The sequence below is a fragment of the Microcaecilia unicolor genome, chromosome 12, assembly GCF_901765095.1.
Source record: "Microcaecilia unicolor chromosome 12, aMicUni1.1, whole genome shotgun sequence".
Lineage (NCBI taxonomy): Eukaryota > Metazoa > Chordata > Amphibia > Gymnophiona > Siphonopidae > Microcaecilia > Microcaecilia unicolor.
This window is the reverse complement of record NC_044042.1, coordinates 15,115,336-15,139,196: the sequence shown is the minus strand read 5'-3', so window position 1 is coordinate 15,139,196 and position 23,861 is coordinate 15,115,336. Positions and strand designations below refer to the sequence as shown.

At 46.1% G+C, this 23,861-nt stretch overlaps 1 protein-coding gene across 1 annotated transcript in view; it reads left to right on the top strand.

The window, feature by feature from the left end:
* The window catches only part of TRIM33 (tripartite motif containing 33), a 149,419-nt gene that overhangs the window by 102,687 nt on the left and 22,871 nt on the right, over positions 1-23,861 (top strand). Inside the window, 3 exon segments of the mRNA XM_030220415.1 lie at positions 142-306; positions 4,943-5,143; positions 21,794-21,926. Of these exon segments, the coding sequence (XP_030076275.1) occupies positions 142-306; positions 4,943-5,143; positions 21,794-21,926 (499 nt within the window).

The following is a 23,861-nucleotide window of genomic DNA, read 5'->3' as shown; positions in this document are numbered from 1 at the left end:
TATTCTGTGATTTCTTTTTTAATAGCATTTTATTTTGTTATGTGCTAGGAATAGTTGGCAGTATAAAAGCATGAATGCATTAAGTTACTGTGGCATAGTTGTGTCCTCAGAATAAATCTTCAATTCAAAAACCTGTTGCAGCCTCCTAGACTGATCAGTATGCAGACAATGCAGAGAGGAAATATAAACTGTGGAGCTTTTCAGGCCCATCAGATGAGAATTGCCCAGAATGCAACTCGTCTACCAGGCATCCCACGTCACAATGGACCTCAGTACTCCATGATCCAGCCACACCTTCAACGACAAGTAAGCATTGATTAAATTGGCTCCATTACTACTGCATGTTGCAAATCATTGTTAGTGTTACTGAATCCATTAGATGAATGCTTGACAAATCCCAGGTGCCAGGTCACCATGGCGCCTAGAATTTGCACCCTGGCACCTGACATCTCTTGCCCCCAAATTTTATTACTTTTTTGTTTCTGAGGCAACACAAAAATATTTCCTACCTGCCCGCAGCGTTCCAGCTCACTATTGTTAGCTTGAGTTGTGTGTTGCAGGACGTTTGGGTATTCTCATGGTTTCAAGTTCCTCAAAGCTTGAAACTGTGAGTACCTGAATTTTCTGCAAGGCTCAAGCTTACAAAAGTGAGCTGAACTGCTGTGGGTAAGTAGCAAGCTGCTCAGTGGCAAGATGCAAGAAAGACTGCATGAAGGCTGAGGGCGGAGCGAGTTATGAGAAAGACTGCATGCAGGCTGGAAGGGGATAAGTTACATGAGAGGTCAGGACCCATGACATATGTGAAACAGAGGGCATTACTTCATCAGGTGGATAATGCACAGAGCTGACAACATGCTTCCAGAAGGGAAACCTTGGCATTTGGCTGTGATGTACAGTGGTACCTTAAGGGACTGAGGAGTCCTTTTACCAAGGTGGGCCAAAAAATGGCCTGCGCTGTTGTAGACGCGTGTATTGGACACGCGCAGGTCCATTTTTCAGCGCACCTGCAAGAAAAACTTTTGTTTTTTGGCTGAAAATGGACATGCAGCAAAATGAAAATTGGTGCATGTCCATTTTGGGCCTGAGACCTTACCGCCACCTATTCACTTAGCGGTAGGGTCTTGTGCGTTAACCGGGCGGTAATTGTCAGCTCGCATACAATGCCGATTACCGCCCGGTCAGCGCAGCGTGCTGGAGAATAAAATATATTTTGTGGCGCGCTTGGTGGACGCACATACAAAATGAAATTACTGCCTGGGCCAAGTGGAAGCTGGGCAGTAGTGCCAAATTGGTGTTCATAGGTGCCTATGCGGCTTAGTAAAAGGGCCCCTGATTTACTAAATTTTCAGTCATAGAATAGGAAAAGAGCCTTAGTCTATTAGTAATTGTAATATTGTAATACTCAATCCTTATTTACTTTATTACTACTTAATGTATACTATCCTGCATCACTTTTTGTACTGTTAATTATAATACATTCTTAGCCAAATTGAACCTGATCTATTGGGATAACGTGGGATATACGTGAAATCAGTTTGTAAAGGAGCCGCTGCTGATCATAGAGGGGATTCGACTCCCCCCCAATACACTTCAGTTTCATTGTGAACAAATTTAGGTATGGGAAACAAAAGAGGTTTCAGTTGCTGGTTCCTAGATTCAGTGAAAAGTTGTCAAGGTCTGCATTAGATTGAGTAAATCTGATACAGGTGAAGAGCTCCTAAATGGGAGAAGTCATTGCAATATCACTTGATTTTGTTGCATTACAAGTCGGAGTTCACAACATTTGTATAGTTCCCTGCCTATTAAAGTCTGGCACTGGTGATGAGTATCTGTTATGACTAAAATGTAACTGCTGTGAGAAGAAAGTAGTATGACAGCACAGTAGACACTAAGCATTTTGTTTATAATTATTTAAACTGTTTAATTTAGGGTTTAATTAATATGTAAACTGCTTTGAACTTGGGCTATGAAGTTCTTACTATTCTCAAAGGCATGGGTTTACTTCTTCCCAGCAGTAGCCCAAGACCCAGCATCCTTGGGCCCACCAGCAATGTCCACAGAAGTCACAACTTGCTCCTCAGGCAAAAGCAGGTTGAGCTTTTGACTAACTCTAAGAGAGAATAGCTACCGTCAAAGTATTTGTTCTGGATGACTTGCTGTTAGAAAGGAGGCTACATTTTTTCTAAGACGGATGGCCTCTTACAGTCTCCGACCAGTAGGTTCTCCAAATAGTCCGAGCAGGATATGCTCTCAAATGAGCAGTTAGTACCTCTAAATTGTCCACCATGAGCATCTCTTCTCAGCGCTCAACACGAGCAGGTACTGGCAGAGGAACTCTGCCCTTCTCCAGGCCCATGCAGTCAAGCCCATCCCACCAGGGCAGTGTGAGCAGTGATTCTGTTCCAGGTATTTTTAATGAAATAGAAAACAGGGGGGTTCTGCCCAATCCTAGACCTAAGGACTACTAATTGAGTGGGCAGGGATTCTATTCCAGGTATTTTTCATTACCAAGAAAACAGGATTCTGCCCAATCTTAGACCTAAGGGTACTAATTGAGTTTCTGCCAGGTACTTGTGATCTGGATTGGCCACTGTTGGAAGCAGAGTACTTGGTTAGATGGACCATTGGTCTGACCCAGTATGGCTATTCTTATGTTCTTAGCAGCTATTTGGTCAAGGAAAAGTTCAGAATGGTTTCCCTGGACATCCTTCTATATATAGCTATGTTCTCTGGACTTGTGGCCAAAATGTTGAAGGCATAGGGTTTGTCTCCTTGCAACTGCCTGAGTGTGTGTCCAGGATTTGGCTGACTTCCGGGAAAGATTCCACTAAGAGGTGTTTCACTTTCAAATACAGGAGGTTTTATGTCTGGTGTGAAGGCAAGGCTCTAGATCCGCTAACCTGTACTACACAAAAACTGCTTGAGTACCTCTTCCACCTTTCCGAGTCTGATTTAAAGACCAACTCTGTAATGGTTCACCTCTCTGCAATTAGTGCTTATCGCCATTGGGTGGAGGGCAAGCCCATCTCTATACAGCCTCTTAATTGTTTGCTGCATTCAAAGTTTGATGTTGACAAAGCCTCCTCTCAAATCTCCCATTGTGTCTTGGGATCTCAACGTTATCACCCGGCTGATGAAAGCTGCTTTTGAGCCACTAGACTCCTGTCATCTGAAGTACCTGACCTGAAAGGTCTTGTTTTGGTGACGGTCACTTCAGCTCGCAGAGTTAGTGAACTATTAGCAATCCACCTTACACTAGATTTCAACAGGTTAGTTTTCCACACACATCCTAAGTTCCTTCCTAAGGTAGTGTTGCAGTTCTGTCTTATCCAGTCTATCGTTCTGCCATCATTCTTCCCAAAACCTCATGCTTATCCTGGCGAAAGGGCATTACTTCACTTGGACTGCAAGCAAGCCTTAGCCTTCTATCTGGAGCGGACTAAAGCCCATAGACAGTCCACCCAGCTTTTTATTTGTTTTGATCCCAGCAGGATGGGGACAGCCATTGGTAAGTGCACTTTAGCAGATTGCATCTCCTTTACTTACGCCAAGTCTGGGCTGACTCTTTGAGGGTCATGTCGCAACTCACAATGTCAGAGCCATGGCTACATCAGTAGCCCACTTGAAGTCAGCTTCCATTGTTGTGGAGATATGCAAGGCTGCGATGTGGTCTTCAGTTCACACACACACCTATCTCATTACAGAATATGCTTAGGAAGTTATGCCTGAAGCAGAATATCCAACGTTAGTCTGTTGGCCAGACACTCCTGCAGATTTTGCTCGGTGTCTAGAATCCAACTCTACCCTTTTAGGCCCATTTTTATTCAGTTCCAGGCTGCACCTTTACAACCAGTTTTGTATATAATTTCAGTTTAATTGGTTTAACATAGTCTTGCCATTGCAAGACTTGTTCTACCACTGTTTGTGGTGAGCTGGGTGGCTGGGAATTCCCAGATAAGAGGATACAGCTGTCCTTGTCCTCAGAGAAAGCAAAATTGCTTACCTGTAGCAGGCGATCTCTGAGGACAACAGGACAAGTATCCTTACAATCCCCTCACCTCCCCATAGAGTTGAATTTTCTAGCTAATTTATGAGGGTCTTATTGGGTGGGAATGCACTTGTGTATGCGTTCTGGGACCGCTACCAAAAGTAAAGTAATAGAGCGCTGGGCAGCATCCACACCGGGCTCCGTTGGGATGATGTCACCCTGATATAAGGATACTTTACTGCTAGTCGCAGAGAACACCTGGTACAGATAAGTAAGTTCGCTATATCCCTGTATAAAGTAGGTGTTCCTATGGGAAGTATTTGGTGTTCGCTTGTATAGTTTACAAAATACTACGCACACAAATTTATATTAATACATTTATTTATATTCTGCATTATCTTAAAAAGTCTAAACAGATTACTTAATAAATATAGAGTGCAAAAACCCCAAATATGAACATCATATAAAAACATTTACAGTAATTAAGCTGTCCATATGCTTGGGATAATTCAATACGTTAAAATGCAACATTGCATCTGGTTTATAAACTTATCAAAAGGCAAGGTCATTGCTCATCTGGTCCAAATGCCTGACTGAAAAATAAAAATAGGTATAAATCAGCAACCATACACATGTTCATTCAAGCACAAATATACAAATGTCAGGGATTTTATAAGGAAAAGTATATTTATACCTTTTCCTTTCTAAAATTGCTGCTTTTCTGTTTCAAGATTTAAAATTTACTCTTAAATGTACTAAAATATATTAGTTTTTCACTGTAAGAATACTTGTAGATCCCAAGATAACCATTTTGTTAACCTAGAATATTTCATAATCAGAAGAAAAATTCCAATAGAATAGGAAGGGTTTGCGGACTTATGAAGAAAAGGGAATAGCTTGCTTCTGTACGCGTTCCTAGTCTGTAATACTCATGGCTTGTTTCTCTTTCAACAGCATTCTAACCCAGGACATGCGGGCCCTTTTCCAGTTGTTTCAGTTCACAACAACACAGTCAATCCAACTAGCCCTACAACAGCAAGCATGGCAAATGCAAACCGTGGTCCAACCAGCCCATCTGTTACATCTATAGAACTTATTCCATCAGTAACAAACCCAGAGAACTTACCTTCCTTGCCGGATATACCTCCTATACAGGTCAGTAGCCTGGAATGTTGAGATGATGAATAGAAAAAAATCTATTTTACTAATCCTAATACTGACGCTATTAAAAACTGAAAGTGTAGTTCTGGAGCTCAACCATAGTGTTTGCCACAGAAGACTTGGATTTAACCAGTTGCACTGCGTGGCTATAGAGGCGGCTTCCTTCAGGAGATCTGAAACTGTGAGGTACTTAATTCTGCATATGCGATCTGGGCTGGGGAACAGAAGGTATGTATAGCAGCACTGCTTATTAGCAAGGTTTACATCCATTAAGATTTTCCCTAAATTGAATACAAATTCTGTTGTACAGAGACTACTGATTTAATTTAGGCTTTCTGCATTTCTTCCCCTATAACTTGTAATCAAAAAAAGGTTCTCAGTCTGGTCACAAAGGGCCAAATATACTAACAACTTTTCCCTTATAGTACATGGTGGGAAAATCCATTAGTGCATCTGGTCCCTACTGAGCTAATTTTACATAGTTAAAAATAATTCTTTTGTAGGTAAACGTGAAAACCCTATCATTATGGCGTTGGAGTTTAGTATTAATTTTTGTTCACCTGTCTCTGGAAATTTGTACTACTTGGAATAGGTATCCCTTATAACTAGCCCTTCTCTTCTGTTGGCTATAGATTCATTCTGAAACATATGCAGGAGCTGCTGTAACTTGGCATTTCTTTCCAAACCATACACATCAAGCAGGCATATTTCCTCTTATGTGCAAATACATTAATATTTTATCACATAATAGGAAGCAGTTTTAAAATTGATATTGCAAGGCTTTTTGTGTTAAATAGTTGTCAGGGTAATTAATGTGGATTTAGCTCGCACTGTTTCAGTGGGTCAAGGCAGGTCACATTTAGGTACAGTAGATAGTTCCCAAGGGACTTAAAATATAAGTCTTAGGCATACATCATCAGAGTACATTGGAGAGGTTTAGGTAAATATGGAATATAAAAAAAAAAAGTAGTTTTCCATTATGTAGCTTCCCACCATTCCCATAATCTGTGGCATAATTGTGTCTGTCAACCAGCAGGTGGAGATAGTTGAAAAATGACCTGAGACATTCCCTTGGTATCTAGTCCAGCTCCTCAGTATTTTCTATCTCCAGCAGGTGGATGGACACACTTTTGAGCCTTTGGTTCTCAATGCTTTGCTCCTTGTCTGGTTTGTCAATTGGTCCCCAGTTGAGGTTTGTGGGTGGCTTGATTCTGCAATCATATGTGGAGGTCTTTAGATCCCTGTCTGTGGTGCTCCATGTATTTACTTGTTCCCTCCCTTCACCTCTCCCCTGCTTCTTGTGGAGCTCTCCTTTTCCAGTACAGCAACCTTAAAAAAAAAAAAAAAAAGGCTCAGGACTGATACTCAGTTCTACGCTCTCCAGCAGCCTGCTTCCTTTCTCATATGTGGTAAGACTTGTGGAGACTGAGCTCGAGGGAAGCAGCCAGCATTGGTAAGTCCGACTAAAGTTTGACTCAGAACTGCTTGCAGAGCTGCAGGTTCTACTTAGTGCAGGGGAGGGATTCTGACTCACTGCTTGGGACACATTGTGCAGCGCTTTTGACATTTAGTGGTGTTCCATTGTGGGACCTGCCGGCTGGTATTGTAGCATTGCAGTGCATGCAAACTGGGAATCCTGCGGGACACAGATGAAATGGTCAGCAGCACATCTTTGGATTTGGTGCAGCATCAGAATATGCAGGGGTCTTCGGGTTCTCTGGCAGGGCCGGTACGCAGTTTGATGCAGGAGAGCACAGGAACGGGTGCCTTTTTGTCAAGACCGATTGGCAGTGAACAGCAGCCTGTCTGATCACATGTGGGGCACAGCCACCATTTTACAGCCTCAGGTCTGCATCAGGATCTTTGTTTTCTCCGGATTTATATTGCTGGTAAACCAGGCCTTTTGTCCGAAGCATGGACACTGTAGAATTGCTGCAGGGTGCTTCAGTTTCTCACCCCTCTGGCTCCTAAGAGATCTCATTTAGACCTCCAGTAGGAAGTTGATGGAGCTCTCTGCTTCTCCCTCCTTACCTATCTGATATGACCTCAGTCTAATCAGAGGAATCATAATTGAAGGAGCCATTAGGAGGAGATAATCCGAAAGTACTGAGGTTGTTTCATAAAGAAGAGCTTGGTACTCTTATTTCTGAGGTACTAGTAGTGCTTTCCATTGAGGAGCCTTCTGCTGTGGCAACAGTTCTATCTTTGTTGACCATGGGGGGGGGGGGGGGCTTAGAGGTCCTCCTAAAGCCTTCCCAATGCATTCAGACATTCATGACCTGATTACAGCAGAATGGGTGTCACCAGACGTGGGGCTGAGTATGCGAAAAGCCATGGCTCGCCTCTACCCATTAGTTATGGTGGAGAAAGATAAATTGCAGCTTCCCAGGATGGACTCCCTGATTATGGCGGTGACTAAGAAGACCATCTTGCAGGTAGAAGGGGATATTGCTTTAAGACATACAGGATAGGAATCTAGAAAGCTCACTGAAACAAGCCTTTGAAGTGGTCCCTTTGGGCTTTCATGTGACAGTATGTAGCTTGTTCATGGCAACAGGATGCCAACAGGGATGCCTGAAGTGGTATCAGCAGTCAGCAATAGAAGACGGGTGCCATAACAGCCTGCGTATGCTATTTATGATTTGTTACAAGTTAGGTTCCCCAGTATGTCTTTGGCTATCATGGTATGTCGGTAATTCTGGTTGCGGCATTGGGCAAGAGGATGCAGTGTCAGTCATGTCTAGTTAAACTGCCCTTTCGAGGCAAGTGGCTATTTGGAGAAGATCTCGATAACTTTGAACTAGAAGAAACTAAGCCACAGCGGTTGCCAAAAGTCTCTGGTTGTCCATCTTCAGGGGGCTCTCGTTTTCAACACAGCAGACAGTACCGGTCTGGTCGTCCGCAATATGGTCAGAAGACCCACTTTCAGGATATGCCAGTCTTCCTTTCGTGTGGACAAGGGAGTTCTCTGTCAGCTAGTGTGCCCAGTGCCTCCAGAGCTTCGCAGTGATGCAATGCTATTCCAATCTTCTCTTCCTCTGGTGGGAGGATGTCTTTTGGAGTTTTGGGAGGAGTGGGCCAAAATTGTTTCAGACCAGTGTGTTCTGGATATAGTTACAAGGTTACAAGTTGCAGTTCTTCGACCCAATTGCTCTTCTTGTAGTCTTCTTGTTGAAAGAGAACCAAGATGGGCAAGGTTCAGGCCATGATACATTCCTTGCTGGCACTTTGGTCTATTGTTCAGTTAATCAGGCCAATCAGGGGAGAATTTCTCACCATCCTCGATCTCAAGGAGGCTTACTTGCATATTACTGCTGCATCAGAGGTTTCAATGATTTGCGATGATGGGCTGTTGCTTCCAGTTCAGGGCTTTGCCCTTTAGTCTTGCCACAGCTCCAAGAACGTTTACCAAGGTTATGGTGGTGATGGCTTCCTTCCTTCAGCACCAGGGAGTCAGTTTCCCCTTATCTCGACTGGCTGATTTATGCGTAATCCATGCGTAATCCTTAATAGGACAGCACTGTGGCAAAGAAAATCCGTCTTCTGCAATTGTTGGGTTGGGCGATCAATTTTGAGACGAGCAGACTAACTCTATTGCAGACTCTGGATTATTTGGGTTTTCTATCCAACAGCACGGGAGAGGATCTTTGTCATAGAGCCCAGGAGGTTGATCCTGGTTCAACAAATTTGCCTTCTCAGTCAGGGCAGGCCCAGGGTCTAGGACTTGGTCCAGGTTCTGCAGTCAATAATAGTGGCGATGGAAGTGGTGCCATGGGCAAAGGCTCATATGCTGCCATTATAGGAATCTCTCTTCTCAGCCGCTGATCTCCGGTGTCATAGAAGTACAACCTTCATCTTCCTTGGATTCTGGTTGCCAGATGGAGTGGTAGTGGTCGCCAAGGAATTTAACCATCAGAGCTCCTTTCCGATACAGTGGAGGTGGTGACAACGGATGCTAGTAAGTGGTGTTGGGAACTCTACAAGTTCCATCCGTCACAGGGCACCTGGATGGAACAGGAGTTTTGGTGATCAATAAATCATTTGGTGCTCAGTGCAGTGTGGAATGCCTTACACATCTTTGCTCTTTCTGGCAGGGGCCCTGGTCCACGTTTTCTCCGACAATGCGACGGTGGTGGCTTATTAGGGAAGGCGAGACCCAGTCATCCGATGGTGGTGAATGCGACCTCCCATATGAGTTGGTTGGAGAAAATCTCTGCTTGTTGGCAGCTCATATTCAAGGTCCTTGAATATGAAGGCAGACTTTCTCAGCAGGCACTCCTTGGACCCAGGAGAATGGGAACTATCAATCCAGGGGTATCAGCAGTGGCACTTTGGCATTCCTTTTTATCGCCAAGTTCTTCAGCTGTTGGAAAGAACTAGGCTCAGTGGGGATTGATGCCCTACTGCAGGCCTGGCTGGAGACACATCTACTGTATGTCTTCCCTCCTTGGCCCATGGAATGCTGCGTGTTTAAAAGGATCACATTGCACTGAGGTCAAATAATTCTTGTAGCCATAGAGGCCATGATACGCGGACCTGGTTCAACTGCTGGACAGGGGTCCTCTTTTTCTTCTGTAGGTACATGGCCTATTGAAGCAAGGTTCCATGCCCTTTGGCCTTAAGGCTTGGCCATTGAGACAAAAGTTATTCTGATTTGGTCATAGCTACCTTGCTTCAGGCTCAAGTGCTCTACATCCATGGTATACGTGAGGATGTGGAGGATATTTGAGGGCTGGTGTTGCGTGCAGACTATCTCCCTTCTCTGCTCAGATCTCGCCCATCCCTAGCGTTTCTCCAAGCAGGTCTTCAGAAATGATTGGCAGTGGGTTCTCTAAAAGTTCAAGTTGTGGCTTTAGCCTGTTTCAGGGGCCGTCTACAGATGAAATTTCTTGCGTCTCACCTGGATATCGTTTGATTCTTGTGGGGAGCAGACCACTTTCGGCCTCATTTTTGTATGCTGTGTCCAGAGTGGAACCTTAATTTAGTCCTTTGGGCTCTTCAGAAGCCAAGTAATAGCCAGAACAAAATGCAGTGTGCTGTAGCAAAAACGTATAAAACATTCTCCGAGGACAAGCAGGCTGCTTGTTCTCACAACTGGGTGACGTCCGCGGCAGCCCCCACCAACCGGAAAGAAGCTTCGCGGGACGGTCGGCACGCAGGGCACGCCCACCGCGCATGCGCGGCCGTCTTCCCGCCCGTGCGCGACCGCTCCCGCCAGTTCCTTTTTTTCCGCGCCTGGAGAGAGTCGTGTTCTCCGAGGACAAGCAGGCTGCTTGTTCTCACGACTGGGTGACGTCCGCGGCAGCCCCCACCAACCGGAAAGAAGCTTCGCGGGACGGTCGGCACGCAGGGCACGCCCACCGCGCATGCGCGGCCGTCTTCCCGCCCGTGCGCGACCGCTCCCGCCAGTTCCTTTTTTTCCGCGCCTGGAGAGAGTCGTGTTTTGCGCTCTCTCTGTTCAGCCGCCGGATCGTTCGATCGCGTTTACGCTGATCGTGCTTTTTTCTCTTTTGTTTTTCGGTTTTAGTTACCGCCCGGTTTTCTTTAAAAAAAAAAAAAAAAAAAAAAAAAAGAAACCCTGCGCGTGTGGGGCACGCGCTCCCTTTTTTCCCTCGCTTCCAGCGGGGACGTCACGTTGCGGCCTAGTGGCCGCTCGGTCGTTTGTTTTTCGTGGTGTGATTTTAGCCACCATTGACGACTTTGACTTCGCCGACGCGATTTTTCCGTCGATGTCCTCGAAGGTCCCGAGTGGATTTAAAAAGTGTGGTCGCTGCGGCCGGCCGATCTCGCAGACAGACACCCACGCTTGGTGCCTCCAGTGCCTCGGGCCGGAGCACAATCTCAAGTCGTGTTCTTTGTGTCTCGGTCTCCGGAAACGGACTCAGGTTGCGAGGCAAGTTCTGCGGGACCGTCTTTTTGGAACTTGCGCCGGCCCCTCGACGTCGACCTCGAAGGCATCGGTATCGACGCCCGGCCCTTCGGTACCGGTATCGATGCCCGAGACTTCGGCACCGATGGCAGCGACCCCAGGAGAACAGGTCCCGTCGGCCCGCCGGTCCTCCGGTGAGGGTAGAGGTGAGAGGCCGCGTGGGCAGTCGGCCCCGGTCACTCCCTCAGCCCATGGCCCACGGGACCGAACCCTGTCTGACCCGGTGCCTCGAGACCGAGGGGGATCGACCTCCTCCTCCTCCATGCCCTCCGGCGCCGGTGACGTGCATCGGAAGAAAGACAAGAAGCGTCGTCACCGGTCGCCCTCGGTGCATCCCGATGTCGGAGAGGAGACGACGCCGAAGCGTCATCGTCGTGAGGAGAGGTCCCCGTCGGTTGTGGAGGTACCGACGCGTCGGGGTTCCGGCACCTCGGTGCCGTCTCCTGGCCCCCAGCATGACTGTGGCGCCGGCGAGCTCTAGCCCGGCGCCGGGGCTGTCGACACCGCCGCCGCTTGCGGTGCCGGTCTCGACCGCCACGCAGGTGGAGTCCCCGTCGACGTCGATGGAGGGAGCTCCGTCCCCGCCGGCGCGGGAGTCCACCGCTCGACGCCACCGAGACCTCGGTGCCTCGACGTTGAGCCGGGCCCGGTACAGGACTCAGCTACATGAGCTAATGTCCGATACCGAGGATGAGGACTCGGGGGGGGGGGAAGAGGAGGACCCTAGATATTTCTCCTCAGAGGAGTCTACGGGCCTTCCCTCGGACCCCACGCCTTCACCGGAGAGGAAGCTCTCACCACCTGAGAGTCTCTCCTTTGCCTCCTTTGTGCGGGATATGTCTATCAGCATTCCCTTCCCCGTGGTCTCTGTGGAAGAGCCGAGGGCCGAGATGCTCGAGGTCCTCGACTATCCATCACCACCTAGAGAGTCCTCCACGGTGCCGCTGCACAATGTCCTGAAGGAGACGCTGCTCCGGAACTGGGTGCGACCATTAACTAACCCCACCATTCCCAAGAAAGCAGAGTCCCAGTACAGGATCCACTCTGACCCAGAGCTCATGCGGCCCCAATTGCCCCATGACTCAGCGGTCGTGGATTCTGCTCTCAAGAGGGCACGGAGTTCGAGGGATACCGCCTCGGCGCCCCCGGGGCGGGAGTCTCGCACTCTGGACTCGTTTGGGAGGAAGGCCTACCAATCCTCCATGCTCGTGACCTGCATCCAGTCATACCTGCTCTATATGAGCATCCACATGCGGACCTATGTGCAACAGCTGGCGGACCTGGTCGAGAAGCTCCCGCCGGAGCAGTCCAGGCCTTATCAGGAGGTGGTCAGGCAGCTGAAGGCGTGCAGAAAGTTCCTGTCCAGGGGTATTTTTGACACCTGTGACGTGGCATCTCGTGCTGCGGCCCAAGGTATAGTGATGCGCAGGCTCTCATGGCTGCGTGCCTCTGACCTGGACAACCGCACCCAGCAGAGACTGGCTGACGTCCCTTGCCGGGGGGATAACATTTTTGGTGAGAAGGTCGAGCAGATGGTGGACCAACTGCATCAGCGGGAAACCGCTCTCGACAAGCTCTCCCACCGGGCGCCTTCAGCATCCACCTCTACAGGTGGACGTTTTTCCCGGGCCCGGCAGGCTGCACCCTATTCTTTTGCGAAGCGTAGGTACAACCAGCCGGCCCGAAGGCCTCGTCAGGCACAGGGACAGCCCCAGCGCGCTCGTTCTCGTCAACAGCGTGCGCCTAAGCAGCCCCCTGCGCCTCCACAGCAAAAGCCGGGGACGGGCTTTTGACTGGATCCACGGGAACATAGCCGCCCTACAAGTGTCCGTACCGGACGATCTGCCGGTCGGAGGGAGGTTAAAATTTTTTCACCAAAGGTGGCCTCTCATAACCTCCGACCAGTGGGTTCTCCAAATAGTGCGGTGCGGATACGCCCTGAATTTGGCCTCCCTGCCTCCAAATTGTCCTCCGGGAGCTCAGTCTTTCAGCTCCCATCACAAGCAGGTACTTGCAGAGGAACTCTCCGCCCTTCTCAGCGCCAATGCGGTCGAGCCCGTACCACCCGGGCAGGAAGGGCAGGGATTCTATTCCAGGTACTTCCTTGTGGAAAAGAAAACAGGGGGGATGCGTCCCATCCTAGACCTGAGAGGCCTGAACAAATTCCTGGTCAAAGAAAAGTTCAGGATGCTTTCCTTGGGCACCCTTCTGCCAATGATTCAGAAAAACGACTGGCTATGTTCCCTGGATTTAAAGGACGCATATACTCACATACCGATACTGCCAGCTCACAGACAGTATCTCAGATTCCGCCTGGGCGCACGGCACTTTCAGTATTGTGTGCTGCCCTTTGGGCTCGCCTCTGCCCCACGAGTGTTTACCAAGTGCCTCGTGGTGGTAGCGGCCTACCTACGCAAGCTGGGAGTGCACGTGTTCCCATATCTCGACGATTGGCTGGTCAAGAACACCTCGGAGGCAGGAGCCCTCCGGTCCATGCAGTGCACTATTCAACTTCTGGAGCTGCTGGGGTTTGTGATAAATTACCCAAAGTCCCATCTCCAGCCAACTCAGTCTCTGGAATTCATAGGAGCGCTGCTGAATTCCCAGACGGCTCAGGCCTACCTTCCCGAAGCGAGGGCCACCAACCTCTTGGCCCTGGCTTCGCAGACCAGAGCGTCCCAGCAGATCACAGCTCGGCAGATGTTGAGACTTCTGGGTCATATGGCCTCCACGGTTCATGTGACTCCCATGGCTCGTCTTCACATGAGATCTGCTCAATGGACCCTAGCTTCCCAGTGGTTTCAGGCCACCGGGAATCTAGAAGATGTCATCCGCCTCTCCACCAGTTGCCGCACTTCACTGCTCTGGTGGACCATCCGGACCAATTTGACCCTGGGACGTCCATTCCAAATTCCGCAGCCCACGAAAGTGCTGACGGATGCATCTCGCCTGGGGTGGGGAGCTCATGTCGATGGGCTTCACACCCAGGGTCTGTGGTCCCTCCAGGAAAAGGATCTGCAGATCAACCTCCTGGAGCTCCGAGCGATCTGGAACGCACTGAAGGCTTTCAGAGATCGGCTGTCCTACCAAATTATCCAAATTCGGACAGACAATCAGGTTGCAATGTATTACGTCAACAAGCAGGGGGGCACCGGATCTCGCCCCCTGTGCCAGGAGGCCGTCGGGATGTGGCGTTGGGCGTGTCGGTTCGGCATGCTCCTCCAAGCCACGTACCTGGCAGGCGTAAACAACAGTCTGGCCGACAGACTGAGCAGAGTATTGCAACCGCACGAGTGGTCGCTCCATGCCAGAGTGGTACGCAAGATCTTCCGAGCGTGGGGCACCCCCTCGGTGGACCTTTTCGCCTCTCAGGCCAACCACAAGCTGCCTCTGTTCTGTTCCAGACTTCAGGCACACGGCAGGCTAGCGTCGGACGCCTTTCTCCTTCATTGGGGGACCGGCCTCCTGTATGCTTATCCTCCCATACCTTTGGTGGGGAAGACCTTACTGAAGCTCAGGCAAGACCGCGGCACCATGATTCTGATAGCGCCCTTTTGGCCCCGTCAGATCTGGTTCCCTCTTCTTCTGGAGTTGTCCTCAGAAGAACCGTGGAGATTGGAGTGTTTTCCGACTCTCATTTCGCAGAACGACGGAGCGTTGCTGCACCCCAACCTTCAATCCCTGGCTCTCACGGCCTGGATGTTGAGGGCGTAGACTTCGCTGCGTTGGGTCTGTCTGAGGGTGTCTCCCGGGTCTTGCTTGCCTCTAGGAAGGATTCCACTAAAAAGAGTTACTTTTTCAAGTGGAGGAGGTTTGTCGTTTGGTGTGAGAGCAAGGCCCTAGAACCTCGTTCTTGCCCTGCACAGAACCTGCTTGAATACCTTCTGCACTTATCAGAGTCTGGCCTCAAGACCAACTCAGTAAGGAATCACCTTAGTGCTATTAGTGCTTACCATTATCGTGTGGAAGGTAAAGCCATCTCTGGAGAGCCTTTAGTCGTTCGATTCATGAGAGGCTTGCTTTTGTCAAAGCCCCCTACCAAGCCTCCTACTGTGTCATGGGATCTCAACGTCGTCCTCACCCAGCTGATGAAACCTCCTTTTGAGCCACTGAATACCTGCCATCTGAAGTACTTGACCTGGAAGGTCATTTTCTTGGTGGCAGTTACTTCAGCTCGTAGGGTCAGTGAGCTTCAAGCCCTAGTAGCTCATGCTCCATATACCAAATTTCATCACAACAGAGTAGTGCTCCGCACCCACCCAAAGTTCCTGCCGAAGGTGGTGTCGGAGTTCCATCTTAACCAGTCAATTGTCTTGCCAACATTCTTCCCCAGGCCGCATACCCGCCCTGCTGAACGTCAGTTGCACACATTGGACTGCAAGAGAGCATTGGCCTTCTACTTGGAGCGGACACAGCCCACCAGACAGTCCGCCCAATTGTTTATTTCTTTCGACCCTAACAGGCTAGGGGTCGCTGTCGGGAAACGCACCATTTCTAATTGGCTAGCAGATTGCATTTCCTTCACTTACGCCCAGGCTGGGCTGACTCTTGAGGGTCATGTCACGGCTCATAGTGTTAGAGCCATGGCAGCGTCAGTGGCCCACTTGAAGTCAGCCACTATTGAAGAGATTTGCAAGGCTGCGACGTGGTCATCTGTCCACACATTCACATCACATTACTGCCTCCAGCAGGATACCCGACGCGACAGTCGGTTCGGGCAGTCGGTGCTGCAGAATCTGTTTGGGGTGTAAATCCAACTCCACCCTCCAGGACCCGAATTTATTCTGGTCAGGCTGCACTCTCAGTTAGTTGTTCTTCGTAGGTCAATTTTCTGTTATACCCTCGCCGTTGCGAGGTTCAATTGACCTGGGTTCTTGTTTTGAGTGAGCCTGAGAGCTAGGGATACCCCAGTCGTGAGAACAAGCAGCCTGCTTGTCCTCGGAGAAAGGGTATGATACATACCTGTAGCAGTTGTTCTCCGAGGACAGCAGGCTGATTGTTCTCACCTACCCTCCCTCCTCCCCTTTGGAGTTGTGTGTTTCATCTTTTGCTAGTCATTCAACTGGCGGGAGCGGTCGCGCACGGGCGGGAAGACGGCCGCGCATGCGCGGTGGGCGTGCCCTGCGTGCCGACCGTCCCGCGAAGCTTCTTTCCGGTTGGTGGGGGCTGCCGCGGATGTCACCCAGTCGTGAGAACAATCAGCCTGCTGTCCTCGGAGAACAACTGCTACAGGTATGTATCATACCCTATACTAAATAAAAGCTACAGCACAATTTCAATTGAGGCTTGTAAATGTATAGCCCAGTGGTGACAGAGTTTTTTGCCCAATGATAGAAACGCTGCATGAGTTATGAATTGTATCATATAACCTTGCACTAAACCGCAGACATTTTTTGCCAGCGGTTTCTGAGGGCTTTCTCTGTTATACCAACATAACACTAATAATTTATGCTGTAGCTTTTATTTAGTATTGCTCTTCAGAAGCCGCCTTTTGAGCCACTCTGGAAGATCTCCTTGAAAGATCTTAGACTAAAGATAGCATTCTTGGAGGTGGTTACATCAGCACGTGAGAATTCGGAGCTTCATATTCTTTCTTGTCTTGGTGAATTACTTTGCTTTTCAGAAGCAGGGGTCTCCCTGCGCACGGTTCCTTCCTTTCTTCCGGAAGTGATATCAGCATTTCATCTCAACCAATCTGTGAAGCTTTCATCCATTCACAGAGAGGATGAAGAGTCTCGGTATTCGTTCTTGAACCTTCTCGATGTGTGTAGTCCTCAGTAGATATCTGTAAGTCACAAGTGAGTTTCGCAAATCAGACACTGCTTGTACTTTTTGATAAACAGAGGGCTGACATGGCTTCCAAGCCTACAATTGCTAGATGACTGAAGGAGACTATTGTGTCACCTTATTTGATTGCGGGCTCATTCTATGAGGCATACAGTGACATACTAGGTAGAGACTACCTTACTGTCTCCGGAGGATATGTGTAAAGCGGTGACATGGTTGACGTAGCACACCTTTGCCAAACACTACAGGGTGAAGGTTGTGGCAAGCTTGGGAGTCAGTATTTGGGCAGTGCCAGAATCCCACCCGCTCTAGTGTTGACTATTTTTCTTTCGATTAGTTCTTCCCACTATTCCAGAGGCTTGCCCAAGGTTTTTTAATCGATGCAAAGTAATGGGTCAAATAGTGACTGTAACCTTGAATGGCTTTTCCTGCACATCTCTCGTTCTCTACAAGCTTTCCAGAAATGAGAGGTTCACGTGTTTGCTTGTATGGTTAGTGTCAGGTTAGTGAGTTGTTTAAGGTGGTTGTTTTTATTCTGAGTCTACATAAGTACCGAGGAGATGGACTGGATGCCAAGAGATGTCTCAGTTCAGTTTTCAGCTCTCTATCTCCACTTGCTAGTTGATGAACACAACTATCCCACAGGTTCTGGAATTGTGTGTGACTTTAAGATTGCTTACTAAGTATATAGACTACACAAAAGGACATAGTTTGAACACAGTGATGTATGTGTATGTTCTACAAAGTAGTGTAGTAGATGTAGACAGATAAAGGCCAAAATGTCCTAGTCGGTCTACCCATTAAGATAGTTTATGGGCAGAAGGTATAAATGTGTGCTTATAGATACATGGGGACATCTTATAAAATTAGGCTCTTAGAATGCACATGTACGTCTTCAGAGCAGATGCAGATTTATATGAGAATATTGGTATACTGTTAGGGACAGGCTTTTCAAACTATTTCACAGTATAAATCTATTTTAAATTTATTGTGAGGCATTGAACAAGGGCTTTAAAATGTTAAGGTTCCTCATATTGAAACATATTTCTCTTGTTACTTAGAAGCATCAATAGGAGAAATAAAGTGGTATTCTTATGTTTCATACAAGGAGGTTAGATTGAGACAGGAGACAGCATGATGTTAAAATGCTGAAGCCAATGAGGTTGGTCCCCCTTTCCCCCCTCCCTTGTAGCCATCATCCCCATTCACCCAAAACAAACAAACCTATGAGCTACTGCATCCACGTCTGTCTTTATTGTTGGTAGCATTTTTATTTGATTTCACTTATATTTTGAAACATGCTGGCGTGTGCAGCATACAGATGTCCTCAGAGGAAGTATCGGTTTCAACAGTTAGTAATTAGTTCTAAATTATAATCGTCATTTGGAGGGGCTGGTTATAGGGATTCCCTGTATTCATGCAGAGATGTTTTCACCTAGTAAAGGGCCATCAAAACAGAGATGTTATGAAATCAGGTGCTCAACAATCAGTTACTGTTTATAAGTACAAAGCTTTTTTTAAACATTAATTAGATTGAAACCTGGGAGCATTTAACATCTTTTGCCTGTGCGTACATCAAAAGAAAAAGATGGTATGTGGGAACTTGCTCCTTTTTTTTCTTATTATAAATATGCACTTGTTTGTGTGTTTATTTATTTTATTTATTTTATTACTACTATTTCACAGAGAGGTATAGAATGAGGGAAGAGCTTTCTCCATAGTCAGCCTAAATGTGCCAACATTATTCAGTTCAAAGAAAGAATTGGCTTTCAAACACCAAATAAGTGATAAACTTCACCAAACAAATGTACAAACAGTTGCATGGTTCACTGTAAACTGCACATTGGGTGTAAGGCGAAAAGTCTCATAATGTCACTTAGGCTACTTATGTCCACAATTGGTACTCTCAATCTGGACAAGCATTTGCGTTCGTGACTTGTATAATCACAGACAAAATCCCCCAACCGCCTATGTTTTAGTTACAAAAGTGCAGTGTTCAACTTAATGTGCATAACACGTTGAAAGTATCTTTGACTTTTTTTCGCTTTTATTTGCAATACTATGTCAACATCAAAATGATGTACTGAGTTTGGCGTTAAGGCAGACAAATGATTAGCCTGAAAGTTGCAAAAGAGACAAATCCCAAACTGAAATTCTGAAAATTAGAGATCATGTTTGCTGTCTTAGATAATTTTGGGATAGGGGCAGCATTTACGTCTTGGTTAGCATCATTGTATAGGTCTCCAATGGCCTGCATTAAGGTTAATGGGAGTTATACAGACTCCTTTAAGTTGGGTAGAGGTACGAGGCAAGGGTGCCCCCTTTCATCACTCCTGTTCACAGTAGTGATGGAGCCCTTCACCCAGAGAATTTGAGACAATCCAGATGTTCAAGGAATTCTAGTAGGAGATGTGATTCATAAAATTTCTATATTTGCTGATACTTTCTCCTTAACTCACCCCAGCACATCGCTCCCAGTAGTACTACAAGAGATGAAGGCATACGGGGAGGGTCTCCGGCTTTAAAGCTAATATTGATAAAACAGGGGGCCTCAGTTTGACCTTAGATCAAGGAGAATGGGATACTATCAAAACATCTTTTCCCTTTAAATGTGTGAAGAATTAGATTAGATATCTTGGTGTTAAGATCACTTCTAGTTATATAGACTTGTAAACGGCAAATTATGTTCCCTTGATTATGCAACTACAGAGAGATCTGCGGGAGTGGCTTAGGGGTGTATATCCATTAATGACATGAATATTTTGTCTCAGTTACTTTTTTTTTTTTTTTCTTCATGCTCTCCCCATTTTGATCCCCAAGAAAATGCTAGTCCAGTGGCAGAGATTGGTTAATCAGTTTACTTGGCGAGGGCGGCGTTCTAGGATAGCACACTGTCCTCTCTAAACCTAAGATCTTTGGGCTAGGGTTGTCTGATATATTTTTGCCTGTTATCTAGCTGCTTAGATTAGGCATATATGGGATTGATTGGGACAGGAGTGAGGCTTCTAAACCATGTGTTGGGATTGAACAGTCTTTGCAAAATATTCCCTTGGCTGGTGTACCTTTGTTGTAGGGGGAGCAACACTCCTCTGTTGACATGAGGTTTGATCCTTGGGCAAGGGGGGATTAAGTTCAGTGTATCAGGTTTATGAAGGGATGCCACTAAAATCCTTTTCTGATTTACAGAGGGAATATAATTTGGGTAAAACATAGAAACATTGTTTAAATGGAGAGGTTTATCATAAATTAGTACAAACTAAGGTTCATCCTACTGAAGAGTTATAGATTGTGAAGTCCTTAGCTAAAGGGCTTATTACTCAGTTATATAAAATTATTAGTCAGTATTCATTTGTTACTTTATATGCTCCAGTGGGAAAAGGATTTGGGTACTTCTTTTACTGATGCTCAGTGGGAGACAATTCGTATAAGCTGCCAATAAGTTTTCCATTTCAGCTCAATTGAAAGAAAACAGTGTGAAACTGCTTATGAGATGGTATTTTACTCCCATTCAGTTGGCTAAGCTTCTCCCTCATGGCACCCCATTTTGCTGGAAGGGGTGTGGAACTATTGGGACCTTGTTGAACTTAAGGTGACAGTGCTCAATCATAGAACATTTTTGCCAAGACATACATAGTACTTTATCAGCAGTGTTTGGGGTTCCTTTGTGCTCTACGACTGATGTCTTTTAAATATGAGGCCTGATCATCTGGCCCACCCAACCTGGAAGGGTGTTTCATGTGGTATCTATGCAGTTAGATCTGTAATTGCAGCGGAGTGGGTGGTATCTACTCCACTTTCCCTGGTTCGATGGTGACAAATTCAAGCACATTTTGTTAATGCAGAAACTTACAGCTATGGTACATAATAGAATCCTTTTGAGCAACATTGGGGGGGGGGAGGTGTTACAGCAATTCTTAGATTTGAGGGATTACTTGGGGGGAGGAAGGGGAAAGGGGTTTGGGTTTAGCAGTGGGGGGATTGGGTAGGGGTCTGGTAGCATTTTGTAACTATACTTCAGATTGTATGTATTATTTTGAAAGCTTTGTATGAAGCCCTTTGTTAAACATTTAAATGACATGGCTCCTGTAAATTTATCTCAGTTAGTGGCTTCCCTTCAGGTAGGAATTCTTGCTGGTCAGGAGATTACCTGTTGATCTTCCCATTGTTCAAATTCGTTGGTTACAAGATGATGATAGAACTATCTTTTATAAAGCAGTTCAGATCTAGAATAACCTTCAATTGCCGATAAATTGTCCACTTATTCTGTTTTTTTTGGGTTTTTTTGTAAATGTTTTGGTTCAAAAGTTTCTAACTAAATACTAATGTTGTCTTGCAGTGTTTTGACAATTTAATTGAAAACCGCTCTGGATCCTTGATGGGGGATAAAACGGTCTATAAGTGTTCTGTTAGAATTAGAATACACACAAGTGAAATTTTGTTTCATTGTAGACACTGAGCAAGTGTTATCATAGAGGTCCATTGTAGAGTCCCAAGAGTCTGCCTGTTTTAACCTGGGGAGCAATAGATAATGTTACAAGTGTAGTTTAGCCTTTGTCCAGTCATTTGAGTGGGAATTAAAATTTTTTTTATTAGTGTTTAAAATTGCTGTTGTAGAAAACATTTGCTCTGTATATGCCCTGTGAAAGTCAGACTGCTGTGTTGCTGGAACAGGATAAGAGTCCATGGCTACGGATTGTCTTCCCTTCCTTTTTAAATATTTATTTTTTTTACTTTCAAACTGATATTAATGTGTGTTTAAAAAGTGATTTTTGCAGCTACCAAGGGCAGTGCTAAGTAGATCTATGCAGGGAAAAACACAAAATCAATTAAAACCTTTCAAAGTTGAACTGGAATCCTCCCGATCAGACTGAAAGCATACAACTACTGCAGTGCTAATATATAACCTCCGTGCCTTTTTCATTTTCCAGTTGGAAGATGCTGGGTCAAGCACCTTAGATAATCTGTTAAGTAGATTTATTTCCATTGGCCCTCCACTTCCTCAGCCTTCAAGCACAATGAATCCGTCACCTGGACCCTCCTCCATGTCTCCAGGATCAACAGGTAAATGTATTGCTTTACTGTCTACAGGTTTTGATTGTCCTGGGCAAAAAATATAAGATGTTACTACAGAGAACAAACTAAAAAATGTGATGTATTTAAACACCTGGTTCTTTGTTTACCATTACAGAGCCAGGTAGCTTTTTTTTTTTTTCCTCACATATTTCTTTATTTGGATTTTGCTCACACCTTTTTTCAGTAGTAGCTCATGGTGAGTTACATTCAGGTACATTGGGTATTTAGTTTACATTCATCCGAGTTTCCCTCCCTTCTAGTTTTTGGGGTTTCTCCAAGGACATACAGGATTTCAGACATGAACCATGGATGATTTCATCTGATTGAACCTGCTGCTGAGCATGTGCAGAGTTCCCACATCAATGTCGTTGAGCAGGGCCACCTCAGTTTCATGTCCATGGAGGTCATCAGATATATTTGTTTCTCATGGTTACAATTGCTTGTTTTTTTTCTAATTCTGTCAGTCAAGCTGAATTTCCTCTGATTCTGTTCTTCTGTCCTCCTGGAAACTCCTAGTTAGTTTTAAATTTGTTTTCTAATTTATTTATTTATTTTTGCCATGCTGAGGTTTGCACAGACAATTGGTTCTGTGGTTGATATTTTACCATTGAGCCATTTGATTAGTCATCCTTCTTCCAATGTCTCAGAAACAAAGGAAACCTAGTGGTTTCAGGAAGTGTGCCTGGTATGGAAAGGCAGTTTTGGATTTCAACACCAGTAGATTGTACATGTGCCTAGGGCTGTACCATGATATCACCCACAAATTCTCAACAGAACCTAATCTTACACTTATAAACACAAAGTGGACAGCCACGCCATGGTCTGATCACTACAAAGCAAACCTCTCCCTCCGCTGGAGAACAAAAAAGACACAACAAAAACAAGAGAAACAAACCTATACTATGAGAGGCAAAATAGACCTACCAACATTCTGGCAGCAATTCTATACTGACGAATGGATAACACCTACAGACTCACCTCAGTTTCTCCAAGAATGGGACAACAGATGCAAGATGTACTTGACAACATAGCACCACTTCAAACCAGAACCTCACACAGAAAAAACTCAATACCATGGTTCAATGAAGAACTGAAAGAACTAAAAATGCAGGTCATACATAAGTAATGCCACACTGGGAAAAGACCAAGGGTCCATCGAGCCCAGCATCCTGTCCACGACAGCGGCCAATCCAGGCCAAGGGCACCTGGCAAGCTTCCCAAACGTACAAACATTCCACACATGTTATTCCTGGAATCTTGGATCTTTCCAAGTCCGTTTAGTAGCGGTTTATGGACTTGTCCTTTAGGAAACCGTCCAACCCCTTTTTAAACTCTGCTAAGCTAACCGCCTTCACCACTTTCTCCGGCAACGAATTCCAGAGTTTAATTACACGTTGGGTGAAGAAATATTTTCTCCGATTTGTTTTAAATTTACTACACTGTAGTTTCATTGCATGCCCCCTAGTCCTAGTATTTTTGGAAAGCGTGAACAGAAGCTTCACATCCACCTGTTCCACTCCACTCATTATTTTATATACCTCTATCATGTCTCCCCTCAGCCGTCTCTTCTCCAAGCTGTATAGCCCTAGCCTCCTTAGTCTTTCTTCATAGGGAAGTCGTCCCATCCCCGCTATCATTTTAGTCGCCCTTCGCTGCACCTTTTCCAATTCTACTATATCTTTCTTGAGATGCGGCGACCAGAATTGAACACAATACTCAAGGTGCGGTCGCACCATGGAGCGATACAGAAGACTAGAACGAGCTTGGAACAAGAAAAAAGACGAACACACACTCAAAGACTGGAAACAGCAACAAAGAAAATACAAATACACTATCAGACAAACTAAAAGAACATACTACAAAACCAAAATAGGACTACAAGGACACACACAAACTCTTCTCACTCGTAAACAAACTTCTAAA